Raw genomic sequence first — 25580 nt, 5'->3', positions numbered from 1 at the left:
GGGTGTGTTTAGTTGCATTCATTTGTTTCAACGAAACGTCAAAGTTGTTACTTCTCACAGATAAGAGGTAAATGGCCAAATTTTATGTTTAAAATTATAAATTGTTGTTGTTCTTGTGCCCCTTTTACGTTTATATTATTGTTTTGATTGAAAATGGCTCAGCAAGCTGCAGGTATGTATTCTACAAAAACATATTATTTATTTTGATATTCTCTATACTAACGATTTTTTTGCAACTAAAAGTTAGGCGTTCAGAAAATTTGATTAAATTTGTGACATTTTTTATAATACTTAGAGATTTAGTTGCGCATTTCGAACAATTCAGCATATTGTCTATACACTACTGGCAAAGGAATATTAGCAATAGGAGGTTTTCAATGCGATAAAAAAAGATGGTAAGGCTGCAAAATACACTGCAGTGCAACAGAGACGGATAAAGTGTCTTTTCCCTACCATCGTATAGGGGAAGTGATCATAGAAGTGATACGACGAGAGAGCCCCTGCGAGAGAGCCCCTGCCGGGCGGGTCTTTAAGACGCTTGTGTGGGGGCTACCGCCTACTAATAGAACAGAATCGAAAAAATAGAAACAGGACGGACAGTGTTGCCATTCAATTAAATGGAAATTATGTTGGCTTGTCAAAATCCTAAATCTTCTAATCCCATTATCTTGCCTACTTAATGAAATATTAAATAAAGTACGAAACAATTTTACGAATGTTTTCTTTAGGCACATAACTTCTTTCTAAAACGAAAAGTAACATGCAAAACTTTGATATCATTTCTAAAATAGCAAGTGCAATTCTATGAAATGGCAATACTGTACGATCTTCCTAGCAGTCGCCCCGACACAGTCGGTCGGCGGCGGCGCTTCACAAAGCCGCGGCTGTGACAAAGGAATTAGGCCGAAAAAAACTTTATAAGGAGTAGACGAACAGGGTTGCCGGGTTTGTTAGATTATAATTCCATACGAGAACAAAATTCTCGGTAGATCTTCAACAAAAATTAAAAGTACAGAAACGAAATAAAATATAATATTTAAGTCCAAAATTAGCATTCCTATGTGTCGTAATAATAGATCACTCAATAACAAATATAATAAATATAACAAGAATTAGAAATAGCTAGGTATATTATTTGATATTAAAAAAAAATATTGAATTAAATAATATTAATATATTAATAAAAACATATAAAACTATAACAAGTAGGGATAGCAGTCACAAATTAGTGTAACAGTCACTTTTTACCTTTGTACAAATTTTGATCAGTGATATCTAAAATTAATTTCATTTCAATGGTAAAGCTGTAGCAACTCTCAACTCTTTTTTCATATTAATAAATTTTTTTGACGGGAAAATCACTAAATATTGTCCGAATTTAGGTTGTTTCTTAACTTAAATTTTGTTTTTGTTTACATTTTTTGGGGGAAAATATGGGTTCAACTTTAGTAGATGAATGAAATAAAATCTTTTCAAAAGATATCAACTTCTTCGGGCATGCCGCCAATCCCGCGCCTAATAAGGAGTAATAAGGATTTTTAGGAATATCTCTGTAACTCTGCAACTAGACAGAACGATGACCTGTATGTCTGTTATTACTAAATAAAATTTAATGAAACAATAATAAAGTCAGATTATATAGATTCCAACGCGGCAGTCGCTTAATTTTTAGTCAAATAAGTCAGCTTTTTAAAAGTGCTTCTATTGTAAAAACTAAAGACGCAGTTGAATATATCGTTGGGTTTTTCTTTAAATCGGTAGATCGGTAGCTTACAGACGAAACCGGTAGACCTGGCAACTCTGTGATGAACTGACTGGAGTCGGAATAGCGAGGTGCGGAGGCGCGGGAAGGGAAATAAAATAATGGCGATAGATAAAGGGCAGGGAGATGGGTATCATGAGTGGATGGGAGGTGGCGGAATTTCCAAAATTTGTTATCTTATTGGAGTTTGTCTAAGTAGACAGTCGTAGTGGAAGTGGAAACGGGGAAGTTGTTGTCCATCTCTGTTTAAGCATAGACTTTTTATAGGCGTTTCATTCCAATGCATGTAATTCCTATGCCTAGAGATCCATTGCCGGGCCTGTATACGTTTTACTTAGTAAACATTGGGTTTTCACACAGTAAAATAAAATACTGCGGCTTTTTGCGACTTTGCTGATAAAATGAGAAAATCATTCTTGGTTTCCTTTAATTTGCAAAACAGTGATATACTAATGCGAGGTGTAAACCGCGATGGCATTGTTGTGTACAAAGCGATCGCATTAGTGCCATTAGCAGTATAGCACAATTAATAGCGGCTTTAGTGGTATGGGCATTGGTCGCGGATCATTCGTAGCATTAGTAGTATTAGTTGCGATATTACTACTGGCATTAGTGGCATTGACCGTAGAAACACCGGAACAGTGATTTTTCTTTCCTTTTTTTTTAAATCGACGAATTATCCTTTATTTTGTTCATATTATTTCCTCTTTAATTTAAAATGGCAATAATTTATATAAGGTCTACATAAAGAAAATTCGATCAACTATCGGTGTCAAATACCCCACTGTGGGGCGGTTTAAATTTTGAAAGATTTTACAATTTTTGAAGATTCTGATTTTGACAAGAGAAAATTATTTCTGTTCTTGTTCGGCGGTTGTTCTTAGCAACCGCTATAGCAGCGCCCTACAACGTATGCGCTCCAAAACAATTATAAGTTTTGGCGGCAAGCCGAGCATTCCAATCTAAACTGGTTTCCTTTATCTATGCCGTTTATGTTCTGTTAAAATGACATTATTCCGTGTGCGTCTCATAAATGGCTCACCCATATAATTTTTTTATTTTTTCAAATGAAAAAAAAAACGGTATTTGGTATGTTAGTATATGACATAAATTAGGATTGATTAACATATTCAATTGTTTTTGGTCACTTCCTGTTTCACCGGAAATGACTACATCTTTTGATTTTTAAATGGCCCTCTCGGTATATTTTTACTTTATTCGATAGAACATGACATTCTGAATAGAATGACGTACAATGTATCAACCTTTGACATTTTCGCTTAAAAAAACATATTTTAAATTTCAGTCTAGAGTGCCATGGTTGTGTGAAAATACTAATTTTCAATCAAGGAGTCTTGGAAAAATAAGTTTAATCATCTAACGTTTTTCGTGTCTTGTCCTGGCCGGTTAAAAAATGCCCAAATCGTATTTTTAATCATATCTCATTTCTTTTAAACGAAACGAGGGTGGCTCATTAGCATGTTTGGAAAAAGTATTTTTTGCGAATAATTTGGTACCATACACTTGGTATTTTAAGTCAAATTGTCGTTATAAATCGCTTTTCAAATATACCATTTGCGAACATGTCAAAAGTTGACACATGATTTGTCATTCTATTCGGAGTGTCATTTTCTATCGAATAACGTAAAAAAATACCGAGGGTGCTACTTAAAAATCAAAAGTTGTAGTCATTTCCGGTGAAACAGGAAGTGACAAAAAACAATTGATTACGTCAATCAATCATAATTTATGTTATATATTAACATATCAAATTTCGTTTTATTTTATCTAAAAAAATTAAATAGTTATAGGGGTGAGCGACTTTTAAAACGCACCCAGTATAAAGTCAGACTTCAAAATTAATAATTACCACCTGATAACAATTATTTAATGAGGTAAACACGAAAAGCTTCAAACTTTCTGTAAATTATTATTATTATTTTTTTAATATTTATTTATCTTTTGCTTATTTATGTTTATTAATGTCAAAGAAACGATAATTATACATTATTAAACTCAATACATTTATTTATACTAGATTTGTTTAAAAAAGCCCCTTTTATTATTTAGTAATGGTTCATTCATCATAATCTTTGCGTTGTTCTACTCTATGGCCTGTGTCCCATTAATGCTGACAAATTTGTCAACATCACCCTTTAACGCTCTAGATGATTCACTAATTAATAATAATATATAATACATTCCATATACAACAACCTAATAAGCGTACGAATACCAAACTAATTAATTACATTTTCAGGAAAAAACACTAAACTAACCACAGTAGCAGTCCATATACATTCCCCCAGCAGTCCCGACTCGATCAAAGTCGAAGAAAAATTTGCGGGAGTGCTTGTAACCAAGCCAAACCAACAAGAGGTGATGTATTCGTCGCCAACCTCTTTCCAAATCAAAAATGGCTGTAGTTCGAACAGGGAAAACCTGCTGGTTAAGACTGATATTGCGATGGCAGGACTGCTGGTGCGACTAGACCAAGTGGCGGCACAATGTACCGTGGCCCAAGTACGTGGCGGGGGAAAGTTCATATCCGAAGATAAATTCCAGGTTTGTGGATTCATTTTGTTGTCTTATTATTTATATAAACGTCTATTACAGTACTAGTGAAGGCACCGGAAGTTCCGAAGACTATAGTTTAAATAGATAGAAAGATATTTTTATTTATTGGTTCCAAATATTTAAAGATGCATACATACAATGCAATATTTATAGTATAAATATTGCATTGTATTTATGCATCTTAAAACATAAACCCAATTAGAGTTATATAGTCACTATATAACTCTAATTGGGTTTATATTTTTAATCAATTGAAAGTAGCTTGACAAAGTTCTTTTCTTTTTCGGTCATATTTCGTCTTTTTTTTTCTCATTTTTGTAAAAGTGTTTTATTTGTATCTGTCTAATGTACCTAACATGTATTTATTATCAATCAAAAATTCCTAGTACAGCGACCGATCAAAGCGCGACGCTACGTACTTACCAGTTCAAGTTACTAGTGTTGGCGACCGACGAAAACTCGACCCTACGAGCGCTCCAGCAATCGCGCCATCACTGGCACTGGAGCGAAATACGTCGCGATATAGGTCGTTACCAGTTACATCTCTTCGCGACAGACGAAGCTATCAAGATCGCGCGACGCTACGTAGTTACCAGTTCCAGTTACTACTGTTCGCGACCGACGAAACGGCGACCATAGGAGCGCGACGCGCGACGGCTGGAGCGAAACACGGCGCTATGCGGTTACTGCGGTTCGAGCTAACTCCAAGGGAGATTATAAATAATTTATAGTTTTGTCGCTATTATGATCGTCGTTCTTCAGTAACAGGTTCCCCATTCGTTGTGGAGCGCGACACGACGACGTTACAAAAAAATACCTCTGGAAAATCGGGTTACTCAAATACCGACACATCACTAATTTAAACCCATCGGTATGGAACAATGTTAAAAATAGTTATATTAATATAATATAAAATAAAACATATTACTTACTGCAAACGTAAAGAAATTAAAGCTATAAAACAAATTTCAAAGAATAAGAAAAAACTTAAGTAAGATTGTTTTATTTTTCTATATTAATTCAATCTGAATTCACAAAAAATCTTATTATATTTCATATTGGATTATGCTTCTAACGACTTTAAAAATCAAACACTATTTTATTATTAAATAGTACTGAGTCTGTGGTTGTTTCCTTATGTTTGCTATTTGTAGGGGGCGCTACCTACATGTGTTTTAACCTTTGAATAAAGCTTGATTTTCATGCATCCGTTGTCCGACGATACGTTGATAGGATATTAATTTCATTGGTTTAATTAAAAGGCTTCGATTGGTTAACCGTTTCTAACCAATCGAAGTCTCTAAATTCAACCAATAAAATTAATATGGTATCATCGTATCGTCGGACAACGAATGCATGAAAATCATGCTTAAGAAGACTAAGGGAGGATCATAATGCTATCCATGTATTCATGCATGGTGGGCGGAAAAAGGACTCTAGGATGGGGATCCCTGACAGTTCTGTTTAACGATTCATTTGACACATTTCAATTTGATTTGAAATTTTGTGGATTTGTCAGTCTTTACGGAGCTTATTTTATGTTATTTATTATTTATTCTACTACTGATAGTTGTATAAAGCTAGTAAATCTAGATGGAAATTGTGGCAGAACTTAAAATAACAGTGACACTATCGCGATTTATCAAAAAAGACTCTAAAATAGTTGGTTGTGTAGCGTGCGGTAGATCTCGGCAAAAATCAAGTAAAATAATGGAACAACTTTTCGCTAGTAAGTGACTATATAAAATACATACGTGTAATAAACCTATCATTTATGAAATTTACTTAAATTAACTAATTATATATTTTTTCTTGCATTTTTGCTTTTATTTATTACTTGTCAAAGATTAGATGTCAAAGAATTTAGATACGTCAATTTGACTTACCTGCTTCAGTAGCGTATCGGATGTTTATGGTTGTAAATAATTATTATAACTTATCTATTTTTATTAGAATTTTATATTTTTATAACAATTTTAATAACTACCAACATTTATTCGCAACGTCAAATAAATAAAAAATTATAGAGTCTACTACACGTCAGCCCTACATCATAGTTTTACATTTCTTAAATAAAATTAGAACGGCACTGATAAGCCGGAATTTAAGTCCGACATATTTGGGGCCCATCGTGGTGGACCTAAGATTTTTGATATGCTTCTTCCTTAGTATTCTTATTCAAAGGTTTTAACTGTTTTGTAAGTAATAACTTTTCGTCCGTACCTGTATAAAACTACTGAATGAAAATATACATTTCCCTGATTTATTAGGAAAAAAATGTCTCTGGAAAAATCGCTCCTAGCAACCGTTTTCAAGATATTTAGAATAGAAATAGTCAATATATGTAAACAAAATTTTGATAAAAAATAAACGCATGTTGTGTAGATAGTTATTTGTCTGAAATGATTAATTTGGGAACTTTTTATTTTTTTAAATTAATCAAAAATTTTTCTTCGAAAAGATGATGATAAAACAGTTCAAATTTATTATTTCAGTTTAATAACTATTTAGTCAACATGTTTAATTTATGTCAATAATGACAGGTTGATAATTTCGATTCCAAATATCTCGAGAACAATTATTATTACCACGCGTAGCGATTTTTACCAAGAAACCTTTTTTACGTAAAAACGTCGTAAATGTATAATTTTTTACTCAATAGTTTTATACAGGTACGGACTAAAAGTTATTGCTCTTTAAATCAGTTAAAAATGTGTAGGTGGCGTCCTCTACAAGTAGGAGTCATATTCATATCAAAATCAAATTGCTCATGTGAAAAGCTCCCAGACACCAATTTTCAACCAAATAGTGACGATACTTCAGAAATTATTTGGAAAAAATTGAAATAAAAATGAAACTTCAATACCCTGTATCTCCGAAACGAAGCATTTTGGGACATACATTTATACAAACTTTTCTACTTATTTTTATCTGCAGAATATGCTGCCGAAGTTTCCGGAATACAGTTCGGACCACCCTGTATATCAAATTATTTTTACTTCTGCCTTGATTTGAAGAGCAATATCTTGTCTGTGGAATATTTTATAGGAAATTTCGAAAAATACGCCGTTACTTATCTCCTTTCTTAATTAACTTAATATAAATATGAATTTTATTTGAAACGTGATGCAAGGCATATAATATTTTAATTTTAAATTCATACACATCTAAAAATATAACGAATATCGAATTTTATTACCACAATAATATTTGGTTAATTATTCGCACTGACTGTTTTGGTTTTTCGGAGGTTGGCGAAACTCAAGTTCAAAAGGCTGTAGGTATTTATTATTATTGTTTGTTTGACATTGATCGGACGTAGAGGTGACTTCTAATATGTAGTTGAAAAATAAAAGAAAATTTTCGTAGTTTTTTTATAATAATGTAATACTGATCGAAAGTATATTGTATTCAAATCATATTAATTATTATAAATGTATCACTGCCAAAATCATTCACCTTGTTTGTTACACCAATTTTTATAAAAAAAAACTGAAAAAGTTTGTTAGTTATCTTAACAAGTTACTTGTTGGCTAAGGCCAAGCGCCCACGGTGTGACTGTTTTGAACCAAAAGTTACAAACTAGTTTACTCTACCCCCCAATCAGTGTCTAACAACTAAAATGAAACTGTTGCATGCACACGGATGCAACTCATTCTGAATAAGTTTCAATCAGTTGGTGCACCTAAAAAATATATAATGTCACATTCCGAATATTCAGAATCAGTTGATGAAGATCTCATTATGGGTTCATCCATAGAGGCTTTCATTAATCATTATATCAGTTAATAATACTAAGTTATTATTTTATATCAAATTATATATATATAATAATAATAATAATAAGTTCGATCATTTCCAAATTCAAGCAATAGACCCTGAAGCGACTTGGTACAGCCCGTCACTTCAGAACAAACAACCACTTGAAACAAGTGGGAAGAAAGAAGAAGAAAAATACTAATACTTTATTTTGCATGAATGTCATTTACAACAAATGTAAATTACAAATAAATAATAATAATAAAAAAACATGCAAGAAAGGAACTGAAGACAATTAAAATTGATTTAAATTCAGTTCCTGTTAGATCACGATATCAGCTAGTATAAATGTGTGTTATATAGCTAAATTATTTTATTGTAACTATCTACAAATATAAGTAAATTATATAGTAATCCTATGACTAACTTATGACTAAGAAAATTTGGTATGAAATTCAAAGAAATTAACAAAAAGAAAAGTATTTTATACTAAAATAATTCTGAGGTAAAAAAAATAAGAGGGAAGAGAACTATCCAGAAAATGTTTTTTAAGTTTATTTTTAAATGCAGCACTCTGAAGGTTTATCATTTCTGCTGGTAAACAGTGGTAGAGCTTCGAAATATTAAATGAGAAACATCTAGTGAACAATGTTGTTTTGTGAGGTGGTGGAGTAATAAGTCCCTTAAATCTAAGGTTTAAGTTGTGCACATCTGTTCTGAATTTTATTTTATTCACCAAGTATGGAGGACACTTCTTAGAAATAATTCCATGAAATAAAACCAATGAATCTTACGTCTGTTTTCCATATTCAACCACTTAGCTTCTTTTAACTTATGCGAAATGGGATCATATTTTCTTATACCATAAATAAAACGTAGGCAGCTTTTTTGAAGCTTCTCTATTCTGTTAATGTCAATTTTTTCCAGACATGGTCCATATATAACATCACAGTAGTTGAAATGGGATACGACTTCAGCTAACTTTATCTTTAAAGTTTCCGAAAGTAACCTTCGATGCGGATATAACATTTTTGAAGAGATGTAAGACCTCTTGATACATTGAGAGACATGTTCCTTAAAGTAAAGATTATAATCTATAATTAATCCCAAATTCTTGGCAGATTTAGTAAATTGTAATTTTTGTTCAGCTAAACTTATTGACATTACGTCAGATAGAAAGTCCCGGTGTTTACCAAATATCATAACAGATGATTTATCTGGATTTATTGCCAGGCTGTGATGATTTGAGACTTGTAGTAATTTAATTAAATCGTCATTTATTAACGTTTGAGCTAATGTCCAGTCATCCAAATTAAACGAAAAGAAAAGTTGTTTTATACCAAATTATAAATTGCGTAGCAGTGTGCATTAACATTATCTAGGTATGTAGAAATATTACTTGTATATATTGTAAAAAGTAAGGGTCCCAAGATAGATCCCTGTGGAACTCCACAACTAATAACTTCCCTCGGTGACTCCCCTGTAGTAGTTTTTACAAATTGCCTTCTATTGCTTAAATAATTTTCAATTAGACTGACTGCATTTTTCGAGAAGCCTACATAATGTAATATAGATAGAAGTAGTTTATAACTAATTCTGTCAAAGGCCTTTGAATAATCTAATAGCACCAGTACAGAGTTTTTGCCCCAGTCACAGGATTTAATGATGTTATCAACTATGTTTATTATTATACCGTATGATCGAAAAAAAAACAGCGTCCAGTTGGCTTGGAAATGACGATCGATGACATTTCCCATATAGTTTTACATATAAAATGACAGCGATCTTCATTTCATAGCCATCGTCGACGCCGTTTTTATTCGAACATACGGTATATGTTATGTAAACTATATTATTATATATGTTACAGCGAAAGTCGGAAATTCAGTGACTGTTAACATTCATTAGGAAATGCTAGCAATTACGCATTGGACGAATGAATGTGGTATTTTAAAGAGATTTGTCGACTTTTCCTGGTAGTTTCAAACATTCACTAGTGAAAGTAACATTTACTCTAAACGCTGCCAGTAAAAGTTATTCTATTGTACAGGGCGAGTGTGGCGAAGAAGAATGTTGGTGGAAGTTAGAACAAATAAAACTTTTAAGAATATTGGATCTAAATAACGACCTTCTAAATATTAAAAGAGAAAACTTGGTAAACATTTTAAAGCGTACAAGAATATGTAAAAAACATTTATAAACATTAAGAAGAAGAGTACAAGGTTCTTTTTAATAAACTTCTTCATCATGGACAAAATAAAGTATGCCCGAATTTTCTTCAACGGAAGTTATTTATTTTTTCCATACGCTACTTCAAGCATATCAAAACGTTTAAAAAATTCGTAGTGACTAGGTTCCTAAGGTCTAATTTCCTAGCGACGCGACGCGACGCACAGAGGGCCAGCGTCACTGAAAACATTGAATATCTCCAAAAAAAAATACATTATTGATAACAATCTTGTTATCAATTTACAGCAAGTAGGCTTTGGAGCATCACAAAACAAAACTAAAATGAATAATGGAATTGTCGTAACATGTCGAAAATCGTTTCACTTGATAGTAGGCTTTGCAAAATGCTATTATATCGCAGCAGAAGAGTTTCAACTTTGTATTTTTTTTAAATATATTTTACAATGATTTAGCTGTTGAACTTTTACTTCGTAGTCTTAGCAAATCAGTGAAGGTGAGCTTTTATTAGTAATTGTTAACAATCACTGATTTCCAACCCTTTTACTGTAACATAGACTATACTCTCTTTCAGATGACCAAAGAAGAACTCACCTCCCAATGTCTCCAGCTCGTGACCTCGAGCAAAATGCTCGTGATAGCGATGTCCGACCCGTCGCTGCCCGACCTTCCCGAGAACCTAGCCGTTTGCCTTACTATTTTGAGGAGGTTGTCGGAACTGAGCCAGGACCTGGTGAACCACACCACGGCGCCGCTCCAGACCAGGAACCTCGTTCTGAAGATACGCGACGTCACTGCCGCCTTCCGCCACCTGATCACTTCGCACGTGGACAGGAGCTCGCAGAGGAGCGTCGAGGAGCACTTGGCCGCCCAGGCGGAATCCTTGGCCAACGTGCTGTCGACGCTGTTGAGGAGCTTGAGGGTGTTTTCACCTTAGTGGGTTCGACCGGTGGCATTGTGGGAACAAATATTAGGTAAGCATTCTGAATAGAGTTGGGAGACGCGGCGGCATAAAAAACGGGCAACTTAAAATTTTGAAGTATTCAAACTATTCATAATTCGAAGAAGACACTAACAGTTTATCGGAATTTTTCCATTAAAACCATGCCTTTGCTTTTGGTCCCACTCAACAGACCTATGAAATAGTGTTTATGATTTGTGTAATGTCACTGTTTTTGAAAAATTATATTATTATTGCCTGTTGGCTGTTGGGTATTTACTCTAGCAGAGAGATGGTTTTAAATCCAGAAGTTGCATCTGCTATAGTTGCTTTAATTGATGATCATAAAGATCAAAATTATATTCGCGTCCAGTCCGAATGTATTATCTTGATTTTTCATACGTAGTAACGTCCCTGTGTGCACAATTTTAAAGCTATAAGGTAAATTCCCCTCCCGTTGCTAATCTAGATAAAGGGCGCGGCTCACTTGTGTCTAGCCCTAGCGGGCAACTGTTAAGCCCGACCAATCACGTTAGAGTTTTTGACAAACACAAATGAATTAACACACTCCAAATAACCACGCTAACCAACCTGATTGGTCAAGCTTAATAGTTGACTGCTAGAACTAGACACTTCTGCGCGGCGCGGCGGTCGGTATTCATTCGTCTTTTGTGCACGGTGCAGTGCGGATCGCAGCTCTCCGATTTCTTCGTCGTAGATCGATGAAGCCATATACAGGGTGATTCCTGCAAGTCGGTCATGCTTTCGAGGAATGATAGGGGACGTTGAAATATTAATTTTGATATAGCATACTATGGGTCGGAAATGCCTCTTACGCAAGATACAAGGTGTTAAAGTTTTTGAAAAATTAAAGATATTCTTTAATAGTTTTTTAGCAGTTGAAGGTATCGTTATAAAATTTTATTATAGGAGTCTGCCTAACAGAGACACTTTAAATGTAAAAAGAGGAGGTTTTAGTTTCAACCAGTGGCGTAGATGTGATACGTATCGGGTAATTTTTTCAAAAAAAAATAGTACGCCACTGACAAAAATAAAAATTTCGGAGTTTTTTTATTTACTCGGTTTATTTCCAAGAAAAAATGTCTCTTGCAACTTTCTTCTATCTAACAACATTTTGTCACAATTTAAAAATAAATATTTTTTAATGAGAACCTTAAATATGCGAATTATTATAACTACCTTAAAACTACGAATTTTATTATTAACAATACAAAAAAATTCTAGTTTAAATTTATAATTTTTTAAAAATTTATTTAGAGCTAATAGTAAAAAGTACTAAAGTTACCCAAGATGAAGAGAGCTAACGATGCACAGGTGTTTCTGCCCTCTAGTATAATAATTCGCTGTATTTAAGATTCTCGTTAAAACATTTATTTATTTTTAAATTGTGATAAAATGGTGTTAGATAGGAGAAAGTTGCAAGAGACATTTTTTCTTGGAAATAAACCGAGTAAATAAAAAAACTCCGACATTTTTTGTCAGTGGCGTACTATTTTTTTTTTGAAAAAATTACCCGATACCTACGTATCACATCTACGCCACTGGTTGAAACTAAAACCTCTTCTTTTTACATTTAAAGTGTCTCTGTTAGGTAGATTCCTATAATGAAATTTTATAACGATACCTTCAACTGTTAAAAAACTATTAAAGAATATCTTTAATTTTTCAAAAACTTTAACACCCTGTATCTTGCGTAAGAGGCATTTCCGACCCATAGTGTGCTATATCAAAATTAATATTTCGACGTCCCCTATCATTCCTCGAAAGCATGACCGACTTACAGGAATCACCCTGTATAAGGAGATATTTCAACAGGAAAGCTCCTCCAGAAATTATTATTTATAAGGCTGTACGTTCAAAAAGAAGGACAGTCGCTATTTAAGTGTCGCTATCTCATAACAGATCGAACACAAGCTCAGCATCTAGGAGAGGAAAATAAACCAAATCCAGCGGTTTGTTCAGTTTGGCCAAACCAAACTAATCCACAGAGACTACAGAACATTCGACTCTTTATACATGCTACTTCGGGAGACGAACTCAGGCTTAGCCAATGATCTGGCTTAAGCACAGAACAAGGTCCAACTTTTATATCTGCTAAGCGGCGAAATCTACTTGAGAAAATATATTTTAACTCCCTAATTTACCAAGGAGCCATGGCATGTCGCCTATCCTCTCCTGTGTCATAATTGTTAAGATGAAGTCCAGTATATTCGAAATAAAACTCATTCAAAAAAAAAATTAACTGGGTTATAAAAATTGGTTTCACGTTTAACCTTAGTTATCAGAGACAGATGTCAGTTTGTTTTTAGTCAGTATATAATTATATATGCATATTATAGTTACTGAAAATTATCCAAAAAAAATAAAAATAATAATAAAAACTTCTGGTATAAAATTGACACAGATCAATATCTGTGTCTGCTTTATATCAATGTCCACAATAATACCAATGTATGGATAGAAATCTAATCTATATGATGACTCTGGTTTAATTCATCGACGTAATTAAAGCATTTTGGAAAATAAATTATTGAGACTCTTATTTTCTTACTACCAAAGTCTAACATTCAAATGTTGACTAATATTAATGGCTTAAAAAGTAAGGCCTTTTAAATATTAAGCAATGGGTTAGAAACACCTTAAAAAATATATATCGATTAAACCTCACTATAGTCGAGTTATTCACGCAGTTCTACACTGAGACAGGGATTTCTATCGACACGATGAGTTCATTAGTTTATAACAAGTATAATTGAACAAATTTGGCAGAATCCTTTATGGAAGTGTCATCTTATGGGTTTCTGTTTCTGCTTAGTATGCATATATGTATATGTTAATTGTCACAATTTGACATATCCATGTATTGAGGGCCGTTAAATTGGTTTCATTTTGGTTACATTCAATAAACATATTTATAATTTCAGCTATTTATGTCTCAGAAAAAAAATGCTTTCTGCACCGCATTCATTAATTTGCAACCATCAGTTCTTTAAACATCTACGTATGAAAAATCAAGATAATACATTCGGACTGGACGCGAATATAATTATACGATCAAACGAACTTGCCTGAAGTGAAGTTCGATCATAATTATATGAGGCGTCCAGTACGAATGTATTATCTTCCCACCCTTCCCGTCTTGCCCCATGGTCGCTTGAATTAATGAATAAATCTTTGATAAATGAATACCGACCGCCGCGCCAGGGCCGGCGCCCCCACCTAGACTAGCAACGGGAGGGGAATTTAGCTTATAGCTTTAAAATTGTGCACGCAGGGACGTTACTACGTATGAAAAATCAAGATAATACATTCGGACTGGACGCCTCATATAATTACGATCGAACTTCACTCAAGTAAGTTCGTTTAATTATGTCGCTAATCGATCTAGGTGTGCACGAAATACAGTGTATTCGCTTCCTCGAGATAAGTCCATACTCTAGACGTCCATGAATATTCGTATGAGATTATCGTATAGATATTCGTATCTTCAAATCGAGCCGATCCACTTATTGTAAATTTATCGCTAAGAAACTACCGTTTGCCAGCTTTTCAAATTTATAATGAATTGCATCTAAGGAACGTACATCTAAGAAGAAGATTAAACGAAGCGAATCTTATGTCAAAAAGACCTGCTTCGGTACCAAAACTTACTAGGCCTATTATTGACCAAGACCAAAAACAAAGGCGTGGTTTTAATATAATAATTACGAAAAAAAATTAGTGTTATCTTAATTAAAAAGCGAATATCTCCAACAAAAATAAAGCTATTGAGATGAACCAACGATCAGATTATTTTTAAATTCCTTTCTGTATTAACATATTCCACAGGGTATTTCAATTATTTACCGTAATATTAAAATGACCCTAACTTTATTTGTTTCTGTTTCAGCTTGATCTTTCTTAAAATAATTGGAAGAATGAAAGCGAACTCTGAGGAAGCGAAAAAAGCAAACCGGACTTCGTGTATTAAGCTGGAACAAAAGACTTGCATTATCAAAACCAATATTAAGTTTTTCTTCGACACAAAAAAATCAAGCATACAATTCCACTTAATAAAAAAGAAGCAATTTTTACAGTCGATTTTGTATTTTAACACTCTTAAATTAAAAAAAAATGCGACAATATATACGGAAATTGGTAAGGAATAGGACTAAGAAATGTTACTGGTGTATACTCAAAGGAAGAACCTTTTCAATGTAATAATTATTACTTATAAAATATTATTACGTATAATTAGTGTAGATGTATTACAAAATGGGAAATTTCGAGTATTTCGAAACTTCCAATATACGTAATCAATATCGTTGGCTTTAAAAAAAATACGTTTGTTAATATGTTTTTGTTATTAATTACTTGTATATTAAGAATATTGTATATTTTTTATTAGGTAATGTACTAATCAATTAAACTTTGGTACCTTATTTTCTAGTCGTTTAGATATACGGAGTGATGTTATTCTTGCAAATATTTTTACTAATTTATATATCATATTTACGGTGAATATTGAGATATCTATATAAACAACTCATAATTAAGTTATATTATGCAGCAAATGTTTTGAATGAAATTTTAGGTGTCTATGTTTTGCTAAGTGCTTTAACATTTGATTTTCACAAAAATCAAGAAAAAGTACAGAAAGAGTGATAACTACCCCCACCCCTACATAAATTTTAGGATAAATATTTTCCAACTCGAGCGACGCGACGACCGATTTTTTTTTTCGTAAAATGGCCCTTCTATTATTTACTACATTTTTTCTCTTGCTAAACTACTTTTGAGGAAAAACATTATTTTTCCGAAGCTGATTTCCAAAAAATGTTTATTTTTGTGATGTCAAGTTATGGAGGCGCATAAAATCTACTATTGTCTAATAATCAAGTTGGCGAAAATATGCAATTTTATGTTAGTATCACAAATTATATTTGACAATAAGCTTTATGAAAAGCTTAAAAAAAACTAATAAATTTTAAATTAATTAACGTTCGGGTTTAGTTTTTATTGATGTCCTCTAACGGACAAACTAAGCACTTTTGTATAAAGAGAAATTAGGAGCAGTTAATTTATTTTGATTCAAAAAATATGGAGTTCTTCTATGTCTACGGAATATTGAAACTCCCTGTATACTTTGTAGGTCTACTTTGGAAAAATAAACTCTCCAAAAATTTTTTTCTCAAAAATTATGCGATTTTCTCAAAAATTATACGTTTTTATACAAGAGACAAAAAGTACAGTAAATACTAGAAGGGCCATTTTACGAAAAGAAAATCTGTCGTCGGTGGAGTTAAAGTAAAAAGATTTCCCTAGATATTTTTATTTTCTTTTATTTTTTTTTATTTTTATAAAAAATAACAGTATATTTACAAATCTGTTTTATTGTTTAAAATAAGTATTTTTAATTCATATTCTCGTCCATAATATTATTATTATTACAATCAATATTCTGTTAAAACATAGAAAATTTGTTAGTTGAAATATTTGCATGGATTAAAAACTCACTCTCATTCAGTTAAAGAGGTATAGAAAAGTTTAGAAAATATGTTGCATATTTCTAGCTACAGCGAAAATATACCGCGCCATATAAGTTTTTTGATCAATTCTGATGCATTTAACCAGAAAAATTGCTTATCTTTTACCATACAAAGTTTAAAAAGTAAAGTATTTTAAGTTAACATCTCCTTCTAAGGATTTTCTGGACGGGGCCTACTTTGCTTACGCGGAATAAGAACCCCGGTCCTCGGCCATATCATTATCAATGGCCTACCCATTTGGCGACCCATACAGCACATCAAATCACATTTACGATGTGTTTACATTATCAGATGTAAGACACAGGGTGGCACAATTCCCCCGATGTAAATATGCTACGTTTACACATTGTAGTTCAATACGTATGCACAAAGGTTAAACGTCCGCCTCACAATGTAGCCACAGTATAGCATTTACGTATACACAAAGTAAGGGATACACAATGTGCCGTAGGATACACAGTGCTTGTGTATTACGTTTAAACTCTGTTTACACATTGCAGTTGTGACTACCGTGTGTATACGTATGTATTTTGCTTCGTGTATACATCTTGTGCTAGATAAAACTACTTCTTATGAACGAATTTAGGAAATAATACAAGTTTTGATGCCTCACTTTTCGTTCTTTTTAAGAAATATTTATTCAATGATACCAATTATATCTTTTTAGAACAAAAATTAGGATGGCAAAACTTTGTATTTTCCAAAAGTATCTCGATCGTAAGTTCAAGAGAAGTAGCCTTAAAATTGTTCCATTTTTGTTTTGTATTAAATGTACCATTTTTCTTCTTCTTTATATCATGGAACGCAATAGCGCAAATAACATAATAATAATAATTATTTACACTGCAGAAACCAGAAGTAAGGAAACACTGTAAAAGAACAGAATTTGTATCAAAATGTATTAAAAATATAAGTACCTAGTATAACAACATACTAAAATGTTAAACACTGGTATATCGCCACGATTTGGTGGACCTCGTTTAGTCATTTTTTCTCCTCTTTTTCCTCCAAGCAGTTGGTTTGTTAGCATACTCATTCATCGAGCACTCTGTTGGACTTTGTTGTATTTTATTTCCAGATTAACAATCTCACCCTTAAATTTTATATGAAACTGATTATTGAATATTAAACATATCTGTGTATATTAATCCATCAATAACTTACAGAATATCAGTGTAAGAAGTTCTTTGAAGTGTTTGAAATCTTTCCAAATTAAAAAATATATATATTGCAGAGCTAACCTCTTTATCATTATACGAGAATATTTGGAGTTTTCATTCTTTGGAGTCAAAATTTGGTAAATTGGGTATCGAGTAAGGGAAGAGTCGCTGCTATAATATTAATAATACTCTTAGGAAGGTGTAACAAGGTAATTAACAACTTGTGCTTACCTTAAAATCTCTTTTAAACTACACACAAACAGAACATTTATATAGAGCTTCCAAATGATAAAACAATAATGCCGGCTCACATAACACATACCACTCCTAGAAAGGAGAAAGGAGAGAGGACACATAAGATACACTTGGTCGGTGTATCTACGCTGAGGCTATCCGCGCATGCGCACACCTTCATTTCATGCTAGAATGTAGACACAACAGTATACTATTACAACGTGTCTATATAGATATTTATACTATGTGTATACGTCACATTTTTACAAGGTTTGTACTATAGGCACAACTATGATACGAAGTATCACACATACATATGACTTATACATTGTATGTCTCATATACTGACGTCAGATTTCATCATTTTAATAATTATTTGTTACGTTACGAAAAACTCTTTAGAATCTTGAGTGCATACGGTATACAACTAGTAAACACTGTATCACACAATTCTATCAATATAAATCTGCGTGTATCTCATATGTATATGTTAGAACTAGATAAACACTTAGGTTCGCTTTAACATATTTTGTTTCTCATGTGTCTCCCTTGTAGAAACGTAATTTCATTTGGACGTGCTGTATGGGGAGTGTCTAAATCGACTCACGAGATATCCGATCTCATCCAGTTTCGAACGGGCATGAATGAGCATTGCCATGGAACAACAGCACGGCAGAGTTTCCAGACGGTCACCCGCCCATTCACTCGCATCGCCTAACGTCGCTTAACTTTTATAATATATTTTCCAACAATTGACATGTAACATATTTTCTAAAACTCATAGTATTCTTAGAACTAAAATCAACAATATAACGTTAATATATTATTAGACATTTGTTGTAATTTACCTGGGAATAAAATCCAACCAGTTATACAGAGTGTATCAAAGTATAAGTTGACTGACAGTTTTTGTATAAATATGTTTAGTTACCATAATAATTGTAGTCAATATAAATCATACCGATGTATTTTAATAAATGTTAACATATATCTTTGATGTTTACTGTATTAGATGATTTTGAAACATTCTGTATATTCCTTATTATCTGTACACTGGTATACCAAGGATAGTCTGAATCAAATCTACACTTAAGTGTGAATTTTGTATCCTAAAATGAAAAGGATGGCATCATGATATTATAACTTAATTTTTTTTTGATACTTTAACATATGTTACCGTGTGATAAAAAAAACGGCGTTAAAGACGGTTGGGTTAATGTCAATCGATGATAATTTTGGTGAGGCCAATCTCTAGACGTCATTTATTAAAAATTGATGTCAAAAATTAACACTATAATCATATCCGCAAAAAAATTTTGTGACATACTATTCGGAAATGCTTCCAAATACATAACTGATTCCAGCTAAACGAAAGTTGAGCTAAAGAGAAGATAACGAGCCAAGTAAATAACGGTTAGGGGTTGACCTTGTCAAAATTTTCATCGGTTGTCATTACCCAGCCCTCTTTGACGCCGTTTTTTTTTATCGTATGGCACAAAAGGCTAAATTACCAAAAACTAAATAATCTTGATGTATTCATTAATAATATCTAGGCATATAACAATTATGTGTCTATTTGTGTTTGGTATCATAGTCCATACAATATTTACCTCACAGTTATTGTAATCCAAAAAATAATGTTACATATAGGTAGAATTTTCCGTTAGATATCACAAAATTAAGAGAAATTATTTGGTTTCTTCGCATCTTAAAATTAATTGGCTTCTACAGTTTCCTTTTGCTAAGCCATATTTATGATTAATGCCACCAATGAAGCTCCTAGAAGTAAAATCAAAAAGATTTGGTTTAATATAAGATAGTTTTAGTTTTTTATAGAAAAAAAATAATGATTAATCAAAAGTTGACCAATTTTTTTGGTGTTTAGCCATAATATTGTAACGTTGTACTTATTTTTTGTATCATTAATCTTAATAAAGTAATTTAAAATATAACCAAATCGTCAAGACTGTTCTAGAAGCAAATGCAATCTTAATTTGTAAATTTTAACTGTTTTAGAGTTGTTGTCGATCACTCTGATGGACGAGCGACGTTTAAATTGATTTGTGTACCTTAAGTATTGTAATATATCCTAGTCGAAACACAAATACACAAATGTTACCTTTTATTAAGATGATTTTGAAAATTTAGTATTATAGTTATACATTTATTGTTAATAAATAAATATTTACCAGAAGCAAGTTTGTTAGTTTATATGTCGTTCCTTGAAATACAGTGTATCTCAAAAATAACCCAACAGGCAAAATTTATTGCTGGAACATTGCCAAAACTTCGCAAAGCAAGGTGTAAGTGTGCGAACACAGTGCAAGCAGGTTTGCCGCTTTCTGGTAGCCAGCGCCAATCTGGGTACCTATTCTTGACATCGTTCGCAACTTTGCGTATACGCATCACGTGTATTGTTATAAACAGGGTATCCCAGAAATAAGTGCAAGTATTTTAAAGGTTGGTAGATCTAGATAAAAGAAACATATTTTCCCTTTATCGTTTTTCAAATAAGTCCAAAATAACGGAGTTATTTTACTTTGAAAATTTCCAAAAAAAATGATTTTTTGCTAAAATTTTGAGAACCTTCTTCATGTGCCTTCTCCTCATCGGAGGTTGGCGGCCATCAATCGGAATTCCTCCCTGTCTTGAGCCAAACGGATAATTGCACTTGCCTCTCCTATATTAAACCACTGGCGCAAATTCCGCAAGCAGGAAAACCGTTTACGCCCGATGCCTCGTCGTCCTTCAATCTTTCCCTCAACGATCAGCTGTAGGAAACTATATTTGTTATTTCGAAAAATATGCTGCTTTCCGTCGTTTTATTGTAGTCAATAGTTCTTGGTCCTTACATATTCTTTCCAATACTTCCAGATTTGTTTGAGAACCACTGGATCTTTTCTGGATTTTCTTTCTTATAAATTTAATCTACTATCCATGTTGCCATATTATCAAGAAATTATTTTTTTAAATTTTTTAAAAACTAAAAAAAATTGCAAAAAAATTCCAAAATTATTTTCAAAAAATTCCGAATTTTCCAAAAAAAAATATTTAGAAAAAAACCTCATAGGCGTGTTTCTGGGGTTGAACTATACTACCAGTTAAGTTAAAATACTTGCACGTATTTCTGGGACACCCTGTATATGGTTACATAGTAGCGCCGCGCCGCACCGCGCCGCCTCGCGCTTATAACCATGAAAAAATAAAGCGTGTTATCAAATCGGCTAGTTCACAGTGAAAGCAGGTAGGAGCCGTCAACCAGCGTTCATCGGCGTTCTCGCTTTTACCGGAACGAAAATTTATTTATTTCTGCTTTTGCAGGCGCCGACGGCGCACAGAGGGTATTAAGAACTAAAAGTTGGCCAAAATTATGTTTTATGATTTTTTGCTTTTTGCTAGTAATATTAATTATTAGAGGAGAGGGTGCTAATATGGAACCTCATTTTGTTTTTCCTACACAATATTTTTTCCTCTATTCTGAAACCCTTTCCACCGATCAAATAGGACCATTCTGTGCAAAACCAAGCAATTGGATGAGGATGCTAGAACAAGAAAGTAATTTGTATATTATAGACGATATTTGAGCGAGGATGGGTGTTATAGGGTAAAGACTATTTCCTTTAAGAATCTATTTAAATCAATGTTTTTTTTTTTGGCAGTGGCAAATATTGGCAAGATTTTTGTACATATTCCAAAGCTGAAGACTTTAAGCATTGAACGGATACTAATTTCCATGCGGAATATTGCCGAATAGTCTTACACCTTATAAAATGCCTCTGATTTTTTAAATATAAAACATTATAAAGAAATAGAATAGAAGGAAACGTTTCCAAATAAAAATATGGCATAAAACAGGACTTGACAGCTGGCTCTGTATCCATCATGACAGTTATTATAAACAATTTGCAAAAAAGCACTATAAACAATTCCACTATTTTATAATCTTAGAAATATTCAGAATACACTCAGGATAATTCATACTTATAATTGAAATATATTATTTATTTGATAGTCAACTTACGACTTAAAAAAAGCTAATAAACGTGCTTACATTTAGTATTTATAGGCTTGTATTCAGTTAAGATAAAAAATGAAAATAAAAATATTTCACTTTTGGCCAGGTTTATAGACCAAATACCCCCATGTGCGGCGCCGGCGCGGCGGGAGCGGCGTTTGGATATGGTTAGGTTAGGTTAGGTTAGTTAATCAGGTAAATTTCCTCTTAATTAACTACTTCCGAACCCTGCTCGCATCTCCGAAAAAGCCATATAACAATACACGGCATATACGCAAAGTTACGCATCACGTGTATTGTTATATGACTTTTTCGGAGATGCGAGATGTGAGCGATATGTGGTCAAGAATAGGTCCCCAGAGACGGCGCTGGTTGCCGGAAAGCAGAAACCTGCCTCCACTATGTTCGTACCCTAAGTGTGCGAACACAGTGCAAGCAGGTTTGCCGCTTTCTGGTAGCCAGCGCCAATCTGGGTACCTATTCTTGACATCGTTCGCAACTTTGCGTATACGCATCACGTGTATTGTTATAAACAGGGTATCCCAGAAATAAGTGCAAGTATTTTAAAGGGTGGTAGATCTCGATAAAAGAAACATATTTTCTCTTTATCGTTTTTCAAATAAGTCCAAAATAACGGAGTTATTTTACTTTGAAAATTTCCAAAAAAAATGATTTTTTGCTCAAATTTTGAGAACCTTCTTCATGTGCCTTCTCCTCATCGGAGGTTGGCGACCATCAATTGGAATTCCTCCCTGTCTTGAGCCAAACGGATAATTGCACTTGCCTCTCCTATATTAAACCACTGGTGCAAATTCCGCAAGCAGGAAAACCGTTTACGCCCGATGCCTCGTCGTCCTTCAATCTTTCCCTCAACGATCAGCTGTAAGAAACTATATTTGTTATTTCGAAAAATATGACCAAAATATGCTGCTTTCCATCGTTTTATTGTAGTCAATAGTTCTTGGTCCTTACATATTCTTTCCAATACTTCGATATTTGTTTGAGAACCACTGGATCTTTTCTGGATTTTCTTTCTTATAAATTTAATCTACTACCTATGTTGCCATATTATCAAGAAATTATTTTTTGAAATAAAAACTAAAAAAAAATTGCAAAAAAATTTCAAAAATATTTTCAAAAAATTCCGAATTTTCAAAAAAAATATTTAGAAAAAAACCTCATAGGCGTGTTTCTGGGGTTGAACTATACTACCAGTTAAGTTAAAATACTTGCACGTATTTCTGGGACACCCTGTATATGGTTACATAGTAGCGCCGCGCCGCGCCGCCTTGCGCTTATAACCTTGAGAAATTAAAGCGTGTTATCAAATCGGTTAGTTCACAGTAAAAGCAGGTAGGAGCCGTCAACCAGCGTTCGTCGGCGTTCTCGCTTTTACCGGAACGAAAATGTATTTATTTCTGCTTTGGCAGGCGCCGACGGCGCACAGAGGGTGTTAAGAACTAAAAGTTGGCCAAAATTATGTTTTATGATTTTTTTGCTTTTTTGCTAGTAATATTAATTATTAGAGGACAGGGTGCTAATATGGAACCTCATTTTGTTTTTCCTACACAATATTTTTTCCTCTACTCTGAAACCCTCCGATCAAATAAGGCCACGATCAAATAAGGCCATTCTGTGCAAAACCAAGCAATTGGATGAGGATGCTAGAACAAGAAAGTAATTTGTATATTATAGACGATATTTGAGCGAGGATGGGTGTTATAGGGTAAAGACTATTTCCTTTAAGAATCTATTTAAATCAATGTTTTTTTGGCAGTGGCAAATATTCGCAAGATTTTTGTACATATTCCAAAGCTGGAGACTTTAAGCACTGAACGGATACTAATTTCCATGCGGAATATTGCCGAATAGTCTTACACCTTATAAAAATGCCTCTGATTTTTTAAATATAAAACATTATAAAGAAAGAGAATAGAAGGAAACGTTTCAAAATAAAAATATGGCATAAAACAGGACTTGCCAGCTGGCTCTGTATCCATCATGACAGTTATTATAAACAATTTGCACAAAAAAAAGCACTACAAACAATTCCACTATTTTATAATTTTAGAAATTTTCAGAATACACTCAAGATAATTCATACTTATAATTGAAATATATTATTTATTTGATAGTCAACTTACGACTTAAAAAAAGCTTATAAACCTGCTTACATTTAGTATTTATAGATTTGTATTCAGTTAAGATAAAAAATGAAAATAAAAATATTTCACTTTTGGCCAGGTTTATAGACCAAATACCCCTATGTGCGGGGCCGGCGCGGCGGGAGCGGCGTTTGGATATGGTTAGGTTAGGTTAGGTTATTTAATCAGGTAAATTTCCTCTTAATTAACTACTTCCGAACCCTGCTCGCATCTCCGAAAAAGCCATATAACAATACACGGCATATACGGAAAGTTACGCATCACGTGTATTGTTATATGGCTTTTTCGGAGATGCGAGATGTGAGCGATATGTGGTCAAGAATAGGTCCCCAGAGACGGCGCTGGTTGCCGGAAAGCAGAAACCTGCCTCCACTATGTTCGTACCCTAACATTGCTTTTTTCATTGTGGGGAGGTTTATGCAAGGTGGCAGGGTAGCTTAATCTTCCGCCAAATTACATTGCAGTGCAAGGTTGAAAAACACAATATTATTGAAACGTTGCAAATGTAACGTTCAGGAAAGTACTAATTTGATATGTATTTGTAATATTGTTAATTTTACGTTAATACAATATTGGTAAAATTATATTGTACCTATGTTTCAAAACTTATGATCCATTAAACTTTCTATTTTGTTATACCTTATTAACTGACTTATCGCTAAAATAATATAGCAAAAAATAGATAATGTTTGCAATAAAAACCCCATTTCATTAGCAACATTAGCAATTTTATGCAATTTTATGTTAACAATAATACATCAGTAACAGGTTATAATCAACAGAAACATTAATGGGAATGGGTATTAAATTGTAGACTTTCAGATAGGTATAATATACTTTTACTAATATTGTATTGACGAAAAACAAATAATATTGATAAAAATATGCATATCTCTCTATCCATTGACTTAGAAAAATTAAAAATGCTCGTTATAAATATATCCCTACCAAGAAAGTCGAATTTGTCAAACAAATTGAAAAAAACAAAGAAAAATTAGAAATTTATCACTTACTTGTTTCAAAAATATAAAAAATACTGTCAAGTACTGAGAACTTACTGATCTTTTCGGCTGTTCATTAAATAAGGAATTACACAACTCCAACCTCTGAGTCGAATTTCTAAAAAAATCTTACAAGTCGAATGTCTGAAATAATACAAAATATATAGGTACAGTATAAACATTATTATATATTTCTTATTCAAAAATACAAAAGGAAAGTATAACATTAAA

General features: G+C 33.0%; 1 protein-coding gene across 4 annotated transcripts in view; it reads left to right on the top strand.

Moving 5' to 3' along the window:
• The window catches only part of LOC115878464 (FERM and PDZ domain-containing protein 4), a 208742-nt gene extending 191558 nt beyond the window's left edge, over positions 1-17184 (top strand). For 3 of the 4 annotated variants that reach the window (XM_030894982.1, XM_030894980.1, XM_030894981.1), the window contains 3 exons: positions 4023-4327; positions 10860-11259; positions 15136-17184. In XM_030894982.1, coding sequence (XP_030750842.1) covers positions 4023-4327; positions 10860-11222 — 668 coding nt within the window. In that variant the 3' untranslated portion in view covers positions 11223-11259; positions 15136-17184. Of the gene's footprint in view, positions 1-4022; positions 4328-10859; positions 11260-15135 lie in introns of those variants that run through there. The other variant, XM_030894983.1, reaches the window with a different exon arrangement.
• The last annotated feature ends 8396 nt before the right edge of the window (positions 17185-25580 follow it).

The sequence above is a fragment of the Sitophilus oryzae genome, unplaced genomic scaffold (assembly GCF_002938485.1).
Source record: "Sitophilus oryzae breed Bouriz unplaced genomic scaffold, Soryzae_2.0 scaffold_1512_pilon_pilon, whole genome shotgun sequence".
Lineage (NCBI taxonomy): Eukaryota > Metazoa > Arthropoda > Insecta > Coleoptera > Curculionidae > Sitophilus > Sitophilus oryzae.
The sequence above is the reverse complement of the archived record's forward strand: the minus strand, read 5'-3'. Positions and strand labels throughout refer to the sequence as shown.